At 43.6% G+C, this 13,010-nt stretch overlaps 1 protein-coding gene across 2 annotated transcripts in view; it reads left to right on the top strand.

Annotated features, from left to right (window-relative positions):
* The window catches only part of CNTNAP4 (contactin associated protein family member 4), a 1,095,419-nt gene that overhangs the window by 449,710 nt on the left and 632,699 nt on the right, over positions 1 to 13,010 (top strand). For both annotated transcript variants that reach the window (XM_073575315.1, XM_073575314.1), the window contains exon 4: positions 445 to 592. In XM_073575315.1, the coding sequence (XP_073431416.1) occupies positions 445 to 592 (148 nt within the window). The remainder of the gene's footprint in view (positions 1 to 444; positions 593 to 13,010) is intronic.

Here is a 13,010-nt window from a genome sequence, read left to right as displayed (position 1 = left end):
GTATATATACAGTATATATATGGTAGATATTATACGGGGCTTTGTGTGTGGAGTGTGGCTATGTGGAGTGGGCTGTACTATGTGGAGTGGGCGTGGCTTGCTACACACATACATACATACTCATTTTTATATATATAGATGGAGAAGGCAACTGATGCATAAAATATCTCATTTTATGCAAGCTTTTTTTAAACAGTTGCTTTGGATCCAGTTCCATTTTTAGGATCCAGAGTGAAAAGAGAACTGATGCAGCGCTTGAAACTGGAGAAGATGTCAGTAAGTATTGCACTGTGTAACATGTATTTAGACAGGTTTAGCGAATAAAAAAAGATCTTTATGTTCAAAATACAAATAAAGTAATGTGCATTTTCTCAGATATGTATATTCTGGCATCCCTGTTTTTCTAATATTTGTATATATCATTGTCACATTTTGTTATTTTAGGAATTTATAGGCAATACAAATGCTGACAGCGTTGTTTACTACAAGCTTCAGAACCACATACGAGCAAGATACCTACGTTTCAACCCATTGGATTGGAATATGAATGGCAGGATTGGAATGAGAGTAGAAGTGTATGGCTGTACATACAGTAAGCAATATTTTTTTCATCTTTTTAGACATATTTATTAAGCAAATATAGATTTGAAAATTACTAGTTTTAAATATGATCCATTTTCCTCATTGATACTGATAGAAATCTGTGGGTCAAATGTTGGTGCCATATTTCTGCTTGTAAAAATCTAAAATCTGGGGCTAAAACAATTTTTTGTGGTAAAAGTGTAATTATTGTTTCTTCACAGCTCAATGGTATAAAATTCTGTAAGGTTGGGTTTACATTGCGTTAGAGCAATCTGTTTAACAGATGTGTTTGTAAGCAGCACTAACGCAATGTAACGGACATGTTAACGCACCCATAGACTTCCCTTAGTGCAATGGATCCTAACGTATGTCAAAATCGGCATGCATGTGCAATGGTCCGTTAGTTTGTGATGCACCTTCCAACGCTGACTACCACGTTTTCGGGTCCAATACGGCGAACGCACTGTGAACTGAAGCATTCGTTCTGCCATTGAACTCTATTGCAAATGCAGGCAGACGCAATTCAACCAATTTGTACAAATTTTAGCTGTAGGGCAGCAGTCACATTGCTATTTGTTTATTGCTATTTGTTACTAGCACGGCAGCCCAGTTTGGTTTTTCACGTGTTCTTTGTAATTTAGGCAGTATTGCATACTCCATCTGCCTGGGTGCCAGCTGCTTTTAGCATAAATATAATAAGGTTAGCGCTAGTGTGATTTTTACAGCGTTATAGATGAGGCTCAGAAAGAGCACGTGCTCCAGTGGATGGCAAGCGCTGCATCAATTGGTCTCTCCTCCTCTTCCTTCACCTTAACATCACACACAATGCAATCCTCCTAGTTGGCACCCAATCACCCTTGTTTCCCCCCATGTCACAAATTTTTAAACACCCAACTAACTGGGACTAACCACAGAAGGACTATTTTGTAGAGCTGTTCATATATTCTATTCTATGGGCATCAAAAGTCTGCTCCAAAGTTTCATAGAATACAGAGGAGGAAAGCATCTGCACCGATGCCCAAATTATTTACCTGTTAGATATGAGGCCAGATGAAGTAGCACCCATGCAGAATTCAGAACTCCATCACCAGATGTTAACCACTGGGGAAGGAGGTAATCCTGATGAGACTCCAATACCAAAGGTGTACGCGGACTGTACTGTGATGTCAGGGCAGGAAGAGGAGGACTATGAATCTCAGCATGAGGATTGTGAGAACAGAAAAGATGATGATGTAGATCCCACTTGGTGTGAACCCAGATGTACAAAGCTGAGTAGCTTAGCAGAGGAGGTGGAGGAGGAGGAGGAAGATGAGGAGGTTATGTTGCGGCTTCCCGTACAGACACAAAGTAATGCAACGACAAGAAGCACTGCATCCTCTGTAACAACTCTGGATGTAGCCAGCACCTGAAACAATTGGGCAGTTCACAGGGGCAGTAAGGGTTGCCTATCCTGCGACTGTTTTGAGACCACAAAGGATAATTATCTGCCAAATTTGCAAGAAAAATTTAGTAGAGGCAAAAATTACAATAATTTGACAACTACATACAGTACTTGAACCTGCACATGTGCGATCAACATGTCTTAGTCTGGAAACACCACTGGCTAAAATGTGGACTAGTTGGCCTCGCCAACCAATGTCCATCCCATCAAACACATCTGCTGCTTCAACCTCCTCCTTCACCATGCCTTGTGTTCTCACACAATCCACTTTTTTATCCACTACAGTCGGGGTGAGTGAGAGCACTTCAACTGTTATGAAAGTGGTGATTTCGTTTTGTTCTAACTACCATAACACATCTTTATCAATCCACCATAACATCTACACTTGCACCTCACTCACAGTCCACCAGTTTGTCTTTTTCACCCTATTTCACCCTCTCTCAGCACAGCAGCCAGCTCTCAGTCCCGCAGTTGTGGTCATGTAAAATAATGTTTCCTCCTATATATGCCAAATCTAAAAGATTGAACTCCACCATCTCCAATCTGTTTGCCACTAAAATACTGTATTTCCACCTGTTGGATACAGATGGCTTCAGAAAGTTGATGGCCGTCGCACTCCCCCAGTACCAGTTGCACAGTAGCCATTACTTCTCTAAGAAAGCTCTGCCTGCACTACACCAGCATGTTGCAGACAACATCACAATTTCCCTGAAATTATCTATGTCTGCTTGGGTGTATTTCACCATTGACAACTGGAAGAGCAAACATGGGCAGAGTCGTTACATCTCTCTGACTGGATACTGGGTGACTCTGGCGGTTGTGGAGGCAGGCGGTCAACTGGCTGCTCCACAAGTCTTTGAATCCCCAAGGCTTGCAGGACAAACCTCTGTATCTAACAGTTCCTCCACTACTTCTTGCTACTCCACCTCTTCTAGGGCTTCCACCTGTGCCCTCATCCCTTAATATTTCACACATCCAACAGTGCAGATAAAATCCTTCCCATCCCGGATGCCCTGCTGCAGAAAGCACAGTCACTTTGTGCTCAATTCTGACAAATGCACCCCGCAGGTAATCGACTTGCATTGCTACAGAGGTCTTTTGGCATACTGGTTAACCATTTGATTTCCATTGTTCGTACACAGTGGAATTCCACTTTGCACAAGTTGCAGCGACTGTGGCAGCAGCAGTAAACCCTGGTGCAGTGGGTTTTTTTTGCATAGCCTGGGCCAACACAGTACAGAAGTGATGCAAATCAGTCTTGCAGAGTGGGCACAGATGAAGACCCTCAGCACCCTTCTGCACAGTTTTAAAAAGCTAATAAGATGGTTAGTGCTGTTGCTGCCATCATCAGCATCACTATAACAGTCATCTACATGCTGGAGCATATTTTGAATAATCTGCAAAATGAGGTGGTGGTCACAGAGGAAGAGGTGGAAGCAGAGGAGGATGTGGAAGGGATAACAATATATCAAGCTTACAGACTGTCATTACACAGGCTGGAGCCTTGGGAGGGCAGTTTACAATGATCAAGGGGTGCTCATGTTATGTCAAGACTCTGGATTCCCTGTTCATCTTTTGTGCTTTATAGCCCATTTTCAAGAAGGTGTCTGCTGCCTCGCTCCTTCTCATTTGATCCCACTTCCCTTCCTTATAAACCTAGTTTGCCTTCCAGTCCAGGCTAGTGTATTCTACTTGAATCCCTGGCTCTGTGCTGCAAGAGACTGCTCCTCTCAAGAAGATCTGGTTCAGTCCTTCCAGCAAACCTATCAAGCTCTCAGTGTTGCACCGGCAACAAGTTGTGTGTGTGTTCTCTGCATCTGCCTCTGTCTGCCCACTTAGAACATGGTAAGCTCAGCCTGCTTCAGCTAATTTCATTTGTGTGCAGTGGCAGTATATTTTACTGCTCTGGACTTCCAAAGCGGCTCACAGCTCTCACTGTTTTCAGGACTCTTATGCAGAGACTGCCCTGCTGTGAACTGTGTCTTAAAATCAGAATACTCTAGTGTGCGCGTCTCCCAAGTGACTTTACTTGCAATAGTGCTGCATATCTACTACTTGTACCTCCCTGCTTGCTGTTCGTTCTTGAACTGTTGATCACTTGTGGCACCTACGTTTATTTGATACAGACTTGTTACCATACTTTTGTTCAGTTGACTCATTTGTCTCAAGCCAAGCGGTTCCTGAGTGTTCCACTATAATTGTTACATGGTACTAGACAAACTGAGAGTGAAGGTGCAGGGCGCGAGGAACAAATGGAGGAGGATGAGGAGGTGATGGACGTGCAGTAGTCAGTAGATGAAGAGGAAAATGATCCTCGCTCTGTTGTCCGTGGTTGGAGTGAGGTGATGGAGGAAGCAACCTTGAGTGTTACCAACACACCATAGACATGGATCTCATGGAAGCACCCATCACATGAGGGCATGAGGGCAGAGCAGAGTACTGCAGTGCGTAGGTGACGGGAAAGGTCAGAGAGGTCCGGGGCCTGCGCACTGCAGTACTTTACTCTGCCCTTAACAGGGCAAATAAAGTACACCTGCGCCGGAGCCGCTGCTGAAGTAAGAAGGAAGACGGCATCGCATGAAGAAGGGAGGCGCCGGACTGGACGCCAGGGTGAGTATAATCTAACTCTCTTTCAGGTTACATCTGGGGATTATCTACAGCATTACAGAATGCTGTAGATAAGTCCCTGATGGCAGTGCCAGCAGCTGATAGGGCTAAAATGGGGTGACAGATTCCCTTTAAGTGTGTTTTTTTTCCAAGACAGCAGTGTAACACACAGTGTGCATCGCTGGTCTAGACGTCCAACCCCAGGAACGTCAAGACGTCATGGCAAAATCAATAGCAACAGCAGAAGCAGTGTAAGTAGTATAAACAACTTCTGTGAGTCGTTTTACAGGTATTTAGACCAGCCCGTGCACACGGCAGAACCGTGTACAAGTCTGACATGTTGTGAATGACTAGAAAGGATGGTGCAGGAGAATCTGAAGCTCAATATCAATTCCATCATGGTGGGTTTAGACCCTTTTCAATTTTGGTCTTCAAAAATGGAAGAGCGGCCTGATCTCGCCAGTCACGCCTTGGAGGTTTTGTGAAGCCCGGCAGTTATCGTTCTCTCACAATGTGTCTTCAGCGCTGCTGGTGGTGTCCTGATGGAAGGGAAGGAGTGCCATTTGACTTTTTGAATGGAAAATATGCTGGAATATTTAGCGGTTGCCATGTCACGTTTGGAGAGTCCCTGTGTGCGTAAGCATTGGAGCTCCCCCACAAGTGACCCCATTTTGGAAAATAAACCCTCCGAGGAACTTATCTAGATGCATAGTGAGCACTTTGAACCCCCAGGTGCTTCACAAATTGATCCGTAAAAAAAGTACTTTTTTTCACAAAAATTTTCTTTTAGCCTCAGTTTTTTCATTTTCACATGGGCAACAGCATAAAATGGATCCTAAAATTTGTTGCACAATTTCTCCTGAGTACAACAATACCTCATATGTGGTCATAAACCATTGTTTGGGCGCACAGCAGGGCTTGGAAGGGAAGGAGCACCATTTGACTTTTTGAATGGAAAATTAGCTCCAATCGTTAGTGGACACCATGTCGCGTTTGGAGAGCCCCTGTGTGCCTAAACATTGGAGCTCCCCCACAAGAGACCCCATTTTGGAAAATAGACCCCCGAAGGAACTTATCTAGATGTATGGTGAGCACTTTGAACCCCCAAGTGCTTCACAGAAGTTTATAACGCAGAGCAGTGAAAATAAAAAATCATTTGTTTTCCTCAAAAATGATTTTTTAGCCCGCTATTTTAAATTTTCACAAGGCTAACAGGAGAAATTGGACCACAATAGTTGTGCAATTTGTCCTGCGTACACGGATAACCCATATGTGGGGGGAACCACTGTTTGGGCCCATGGGAGAGCATAGAAGGGAAGGAGCATCATTTTGGAATGCAGACTTTGATGGAATGTTCTGCGAGCGTCATGTTGTGTTCGTTTGCAGAGCCCCTGATGTGACTAAACAGTATAAACCCCCCACAAGTGACCCCATTTTGGAAACTATAAACCCCCAGGAGCTTATCTAGATGTGTAGTGAGCACTTTGAACCCCCAAGTGCTTCACAGAAGTTTATAAACGCAGAGTCATGAAAATAAAAAATAATTTTTTTTTCTCAAAACTGATTTTTTAGCCCACTATTTTTCATTTTCCCAAGGCAACAGGAAAAAATGGACCCCAAAAGTTGTCCAGTTTGTCCTGAGTGCACTGGTTCCCCATATGTGGGGGAACCACTGTATGGGCGCACGGCAGTGCTCAGAAGGGAAGGAGCGTCATTTCACTTTTTGAATGGAAAATTTGTTCCAATAATTAGCAGACACCATGTGGTGTTTGGAGAGCCTCTGTGTGCCTAAACTTTGGAGCTCCCCCACAAATGTCCCCATTTTGGAATCTAAACCCCCTAAGCAACTTATCTAGATGCATAGTGAGCACTTTGAACCCCCTGGTGCTTCACAGAATTTTATAACGCAGAGCTGTGAAAATAAAAATAATTATTTTTTCTCAAAAAATGTTTTTTTAGCCCACTATTTTTTATTTTTACAATGGTAACAGGAGAAATTAGAACCCGAAAGTTGTTGTTTAGTTTTTCCTGAGCACGCTGGTATCCTATATGTGGGTGGGAACCACTGTTTGGGAACACGTCGGGGCTCGGAAGTGAAGTAGTGACGTTTTGAAATGCCGACTTGATGGAATGGTCTTTGGGCGCCATGTTACCTTTGCAGAGCCCCTGATGTGCTTAAACAGTGGAAACCCCCCACAAGTGACCCCATTTTGGAAAATAGACCCCCTAAGGAACTTATCTAGATGTGTGGTGAGCACTTTGAACCCCCAAGTGCTTCACAGAAGTTTATAACGCAGAGCCATGAAAATAAAAAATCATTTTTTTTCCACAAAAATAATTTTTTTAGCCCCCAATTATTTTTATTTTCACAAGGGTAACAGGATAAATAGGACCCCAAAAGTTGTTGTCCAGTTTGTGCTGAGTATGCTGGTGCCTCATATGTGGGGGGACCACTGTGAAGTAGCGGCGTTTTGAAATGCCGACTTGATTTAATGGTCTGCGGGCATCATGTTACGTTTGCAGAGCCCCTGATGTGCCTAAACAGTGAAAAAACCCCATAAGTGACCCTATTTTGGAAACTAGACCTCCCAAGGAACTTATCTCGATGTGTGGTGAGCACTTTGAACCCCCAAGTGCTTCACAGAAGTTTATAAGAGCCGTGAACATAAAAAATAATTTTTTTTCCACAAAAATATTTTTTTAGCCCCCAATTTTTTATTTTCCCAAGGGTAACAGGAGAAATTAGATCTCCAACTTTGTTGTGCAATTTTTCCTGAGTACGCTGATACCCCATATGTGGGGGTAAACCACTCTTTAGGCACACGTCGGGGCTCAGAATGGAAGGAGCACTGTTTGACTTTTTGAACGCAAAATTGGCTGGAATAAATGGCGCCATGTCGCGTTTGGAGACCCTGTGATGTGCCTAAACAGTGGAAACCCCTCAATTCTAACTCCAACCCTAACCCCAACACACCCCTAACCCTAATACCAACCCTAATCATAACCCTAGCCACAACTCTAACCCCAACACACCCCAAACCCTAATCCGAACTCTAACCCTAACCACAAGCCTAACCCTAATCCCAACCCCAACCCATCCCTAACCCTAATCTTAACCCTAATTCAAACCCTAACCCTAATTCCAACCCTAACCCTAATTTCAACCCTAGCCCTAATTCTAACCCTGATGGAAAAATAAAAATATTTTCTTTATTTTATTATTTGTGCCTGCCTAAAGGGGTGATAAGGGGGGCTGTGATTTCCAGTTTTTTTATTTTGATCAATGTGAGAGTTTATTACAGTGATCAAAATAAATGAATGAATCTGCAGCATTGCAGATTCCGGCGGGCGCACTGCACATGTGCCTGCCATTTTCCAAGATGGCAGCGCCCATGATCCGGGACAGCGGGACACCAGGAGCCAGAGCGGGACATACTATGTACCGGGGTGAGGGGGGATCGGACTGCGGGGTGAGGGGGGGATCGGACTGCGGGGGGAGCGGAGGGAAGGGGAGCAGACAATGACGGCAGCGGCCGATCACTGCCGTCAGTCCGTGCGGTGGCCGATCGCCCCCGCCAGCCGGTGTGGGGGGTCATATTAGTGTCTCCAGCCATGTCTGATGCTACTGCAGCATCGGCTATGGATGTAGTATTTCATTAAATTTCATTGATGAAATATTACTATAGCTCTGATTGGTTGTTTCACTTTTAGCAGCCAATCAGAGTGATCATAGCCACGTGGGGGCTAAGCCACCCCCCTGTGGTAAAGCACAAAGCCTCCTGTGTATGCGGGTCGGGTGACCTTTCAGTGACCCCGGTCACCCGACCTGCAGGAGGGTGATTTATATCATGACGCCTACGTAGGCGTCATGGGTCATATTGGCACAGCTTTTCATGATGCCTACGTAGGCATCATGGTTCGGGAAGGGGTTAACATACAACAGCTCTGCACACAGAAAAATTTCAATGCCAGTAAATGAAAAGGTTGGATACAGCTGGCTGTACCATGTTTATCAACAGAAAAAAAATACATTTTTTAATGCGCATTACGTCTTCAGACAGGCTCATATCACCGCCACAACATGAAAATGTGGGATACGGTGGTCTGTATCACATTCAGCAACAGAAAAAAATTAGAATTTTCTTTTAATGCTCATTAGGTCTGCAGACAGGTTCATATCACCACAGCACAAAATGACAAGGTGGGATACAGCAGGCTGTTTCATATTTAGCTAGTGAAAAAATATTAATTAGAATGCTATACTCGTGTAAGCAGCACAATATAAACAGTGCACAACACAGGCCCTGCTGGCTTTCTTTATGGACCTCAGTATGGCCAAAAAACAGAAAAAAAAAGTGCTGGAAGGTAAATTTAGCAACCACACTGGACAAGTAGCTACCTACAGTATCTGACTGATATGCAGCCACCTAAGTAGTTAAAATGTGGATACAGCAGGCTTTTTCACATTTAGCTAGTGAAAAAATATTATTTAGAATGCTATACTCGTGCATGGAACACGATAGAAGCAGTGCACAACACACTTGTAGGACAAGTGCCCTACCGGCTTTGTCTGTGAACCTCGGTAATGGCCTAAAAATAAATTCTGGAAGGTAAATTTTACAGCCACACTAGACATTATCTAGCTACACTATCTGATTGATATACAACCACCTAACTAAGTAGCTAAAATCTTGCTGTTAACAGTACTAGCATCAGGAGCAGCCTCTCTGCGCTGTTGCAGGGTCAAAATGGCGCTTGTTATGATTGAGTCACCGTAAGAGGCAAAAACAGAAATGCTAGCTAAGTCCAGAAAACCAGAGAGGTTGGCAGCTATCGGATTGCAGACCCCTGAACCTATCAACACAACTAGCAGTAGCCGTGGGGGGTTCCTACGATGCCCTAGACCCCTCGATCACAGCCGGAGAATTAAATAGCCTAAAGACAGAAAGGGAAATCTAAACTGCCCCAGAGCAGACCCCAAAGCAAAAGGCAGCCCCCCACATATAATGACGGTGAAGCAAGAAGAAAGAACACAACACAGACAGAAAGATAGACTGAGCAAAGACGGGGCCCAAGATAACTAGATAGGAAAGGACAGGAAGGCTGCTGTCTGCAATTGGGAATGTTTAGTTTGCAAAAGAGAAGACTGAGAGGAGACTTAATAGCTGTCTACAAATATCTAAAGGGCTGTCACATTGTAGAAGGATCAACTTTATTCTCATTTGCACAAGGAAAGACTAGAAGCAATGGGATGAAACTGAATGGGAGGAGACACAGATTAGATATTAGAAAAAACTTTTTGACAGTTAGAGTGATCAATGAGTGGAACAGGCTGCCATGAGAAGTGGTGAGTTCTCCTTCAATGGAAGTCTTCAAACAGAGGCTGGACAGACATCTGACTGGGATGATTTAGCGAATCCTGCTTTGAGCAGGGGGTTGGACCAGATGGCCCAGGAGGTCCCTTCCAACTCTACGATTCTATGATTCTATGATTCTATGAATCCGTGAAAAACCCTATGAAAATAAGAGCCAACAGACTGACAGTGAAAAAGGCCCTGAAGACGCTAGGCTTCAAAAAGACTATGTCAGTACTCAGGAATATTCTGAAGACAGAGCAACAGGCAAAAGAAGAATCAGCTCACCCCAGCAGGGAATGGCAGAATCCAGAAAAGCAAGGCAAACAAAAACAAAACACCAATGCTAAAAGGCAAAGCAGAAAACTTAGCTTTAGAGGAGCAGGAATCAGACTGGTTTCCTAGAAGTCCACAGAGAAATCACCCGCAGGGCAGAAGGGCGTCGGCAGCCTTATATCCAGTCCGTGACTCCACTCAGCCAGTCATCATCATTAGACTCAGGTGCCTGATAATCAGGCTCATTACCTTCCTTTACCAGAATAGGGAGTTCACCAGACCTCAGTGACGAAGGGGAAAATGAACTCACAACAGGCGCTAAAACAAGATGTCTGCTATTTATATGGAGAGGGACATGTGATTTGAGCAGCCAATGACACAAGCTGTTTGTCAGGAACACCGCACTGCACTTGCTCACTGAGCCAGTGGGCGTCCTGAGTACAAAAATGGTGCTCAAAGATACCTGTGGAGCGGGGCAGCAGCGGTGAAGATGCGTGCTTCAGACTAACAGGGCCTGAAGCACGTGACTGCTGGGGGTGTGGCCTAAGCTCCACAGAGCTAGTAGGAACTGAAGGAAAACTCCTAGAAAGGTAACTGCGGGACAAGTTACCAAGGGGCATAGGCAGAGATGTAAACCAGATTAAGCCGAGGTCAAAGCACGATATAGCACAACAATACCAATGGGTTAGACAGAACGGATAGTCAGGACGTAGCAATAGATCAGAAAACCAGAACGGGCAATAGACGGTAATAGGGACAAACTGTAACGGAGTAACGATAGCCAAGCCAGGAGGTCAGAACCGGAGAAGACGATAGTACCAAAATGTGAGACAGAGAACAGAGTGAGGGGACAGACCGGGTCATACACGGGAATCAAACAAGCAATGCAGTATACAAGCACACCTGGGGTCAGACACACAGCCAGAATAACAGTATAGCTGACAGGGAATCCTAGTCTGGAGTGAGTATAAATACCCCTCCCAGATCCAAAGAGAGGCCGGCAAAAGTTAACCCTCTGAGAACAGGACATTAACCATGTCCTAACCATGACACCGTTGTCTCAGGACATTGTGGGTGTTTCCTGCGCCCTGATTGGCTAGCCGCAATATGCACACATAAAGCTAGGGGAAAAATATGACTGCTTAAAAGAACGCTGCGCCGCTGAGGTCTCCAAACCTCCTCCCCTCATTAAACATGTGCCAAATTCTCATGATACACCACCACTATCATTGCTAAAGTGCTGAAAATATTTTTGTGGGAAATATTTTCCTGCACTTTTTACCGAATGTTACTGATTTTTTTCGAGTATATAAAATTTTGCTCGGGTTTCTTATTACAAATCCGAATGTGCCATATTCATGCCAAATTTATGTTTGGCGATCATTTTCCGAACAAATTCGCTCATCAGTAGTGCCGAATACCACATGGTGCTTCCAGTTCTTGGATCCATATATTGCTCCACACATTATAATGAGCCCTATATATTGCTCTATACAGTGTATTGAGCCCCATATAGTGCTCCATACAGTATAATAAGTCCCATTTTTTGTTCCTTACAGAATAATGGGCCCCATATATTTCTCCATACAGAATGGGTCCCATATAATGCTCCACACACACAGTAATGGGCCTCATATAATGTTCCATACAAAATGGACCTCATATAATGCTATATACAGAATGGGCGCCATATAATTCTCCATACAGAATATTGGGCCTCATACGGTGCTCCATACAGAATAATGGGCCCCATAGTGCTCCATACAGAATAATGCACCCTATATATTGCTCTATACAGAATAATGGGCCCCATATAGGGCTCCACATTGAATAATGAGCTTAATATAGTATTCCATACAGAATAATGGGGCCCATATAGTGCTCCGTACAGAATAATGGGCCCCATATGTTGCTCCACACAGAATAATGGACCCCATATAGCGCTCCATATAGAATAATGGACCTCATATATTGCTTTATACAGAATGATCCCCATATAATGCTCTATACGTAAGGTCCCCCATAAAATACTCCATATAGAATAATGGGCCCCATATAATGCTCTATACTGAATAATGGACCCCATATAGTGCTCCATATAGATTTATGGACCCCATATAATGCTTCATACAGAACAATGGGCCCCATATATTGGAAACTGGAGCATTTAGACCTTATCTCAGCCCATTAATACACATGTAATAAACAGGGATTTGAACAAATCCTCTACTAACTTCCTATTTGCACAGGCCAACAACTTATGATGTGGACAAAACTATCCCAAATACAATCATCCTGGCCCCAAATGATATTGTATTATCTGCAGCACATCTCCTGTTTACACAGAACAAGTTGTTGTAAGTGGCAATGATTTTTTGACAGCATCAAGGTTTTTCTCACTTGTTAGGTAGTCGTTCACGTTTGCATAAGCTGATAATTAGGAATAATCATTCCTGCGATTCATCTTTTGCCGATTATACTCTGACATATGCACCAAAAGACCTTATCAATCATGATTTATTCCATGTCCAATATCTTCAGTACGCTCTAATACAGATGTGTTTTTCTTTTCTTTTTCATTTTTCTTTTGTTTGGTAGCTTATCAGGCACAACAATATTGGCATGCTACCCACTCTAGCACTAGATAAGTATCTTCTACTTTTATTAATTTCAGAATAATCTATCTGTTCACATCTAATTAAGTTAAACCTCTCTGGAAATGATAGAATAGGTTCACTAATTAATGTGCT

The sequence above is a fragment of the Dendrobates tinctorius genome, unplaced genomic scaffold, assembly GCF_039654945.1.
Source record: "Dendrobates tinctorius isolate UK_male_01 unplaced genomic scaffold, ASM3965494v1 ptg000044l, whole genome shotgun sequence".
Classification (NCBI taxonomy): domain Eukaryota; kingdom Metazoa; phylum Chordata; class Amphibia; order Anura; family Dendrobatidae; genus Dendrobates; species Dendrobates tinctorius.
This window is presented reverse-complemented; position numbering and strand designations above follow the sequence as displayed.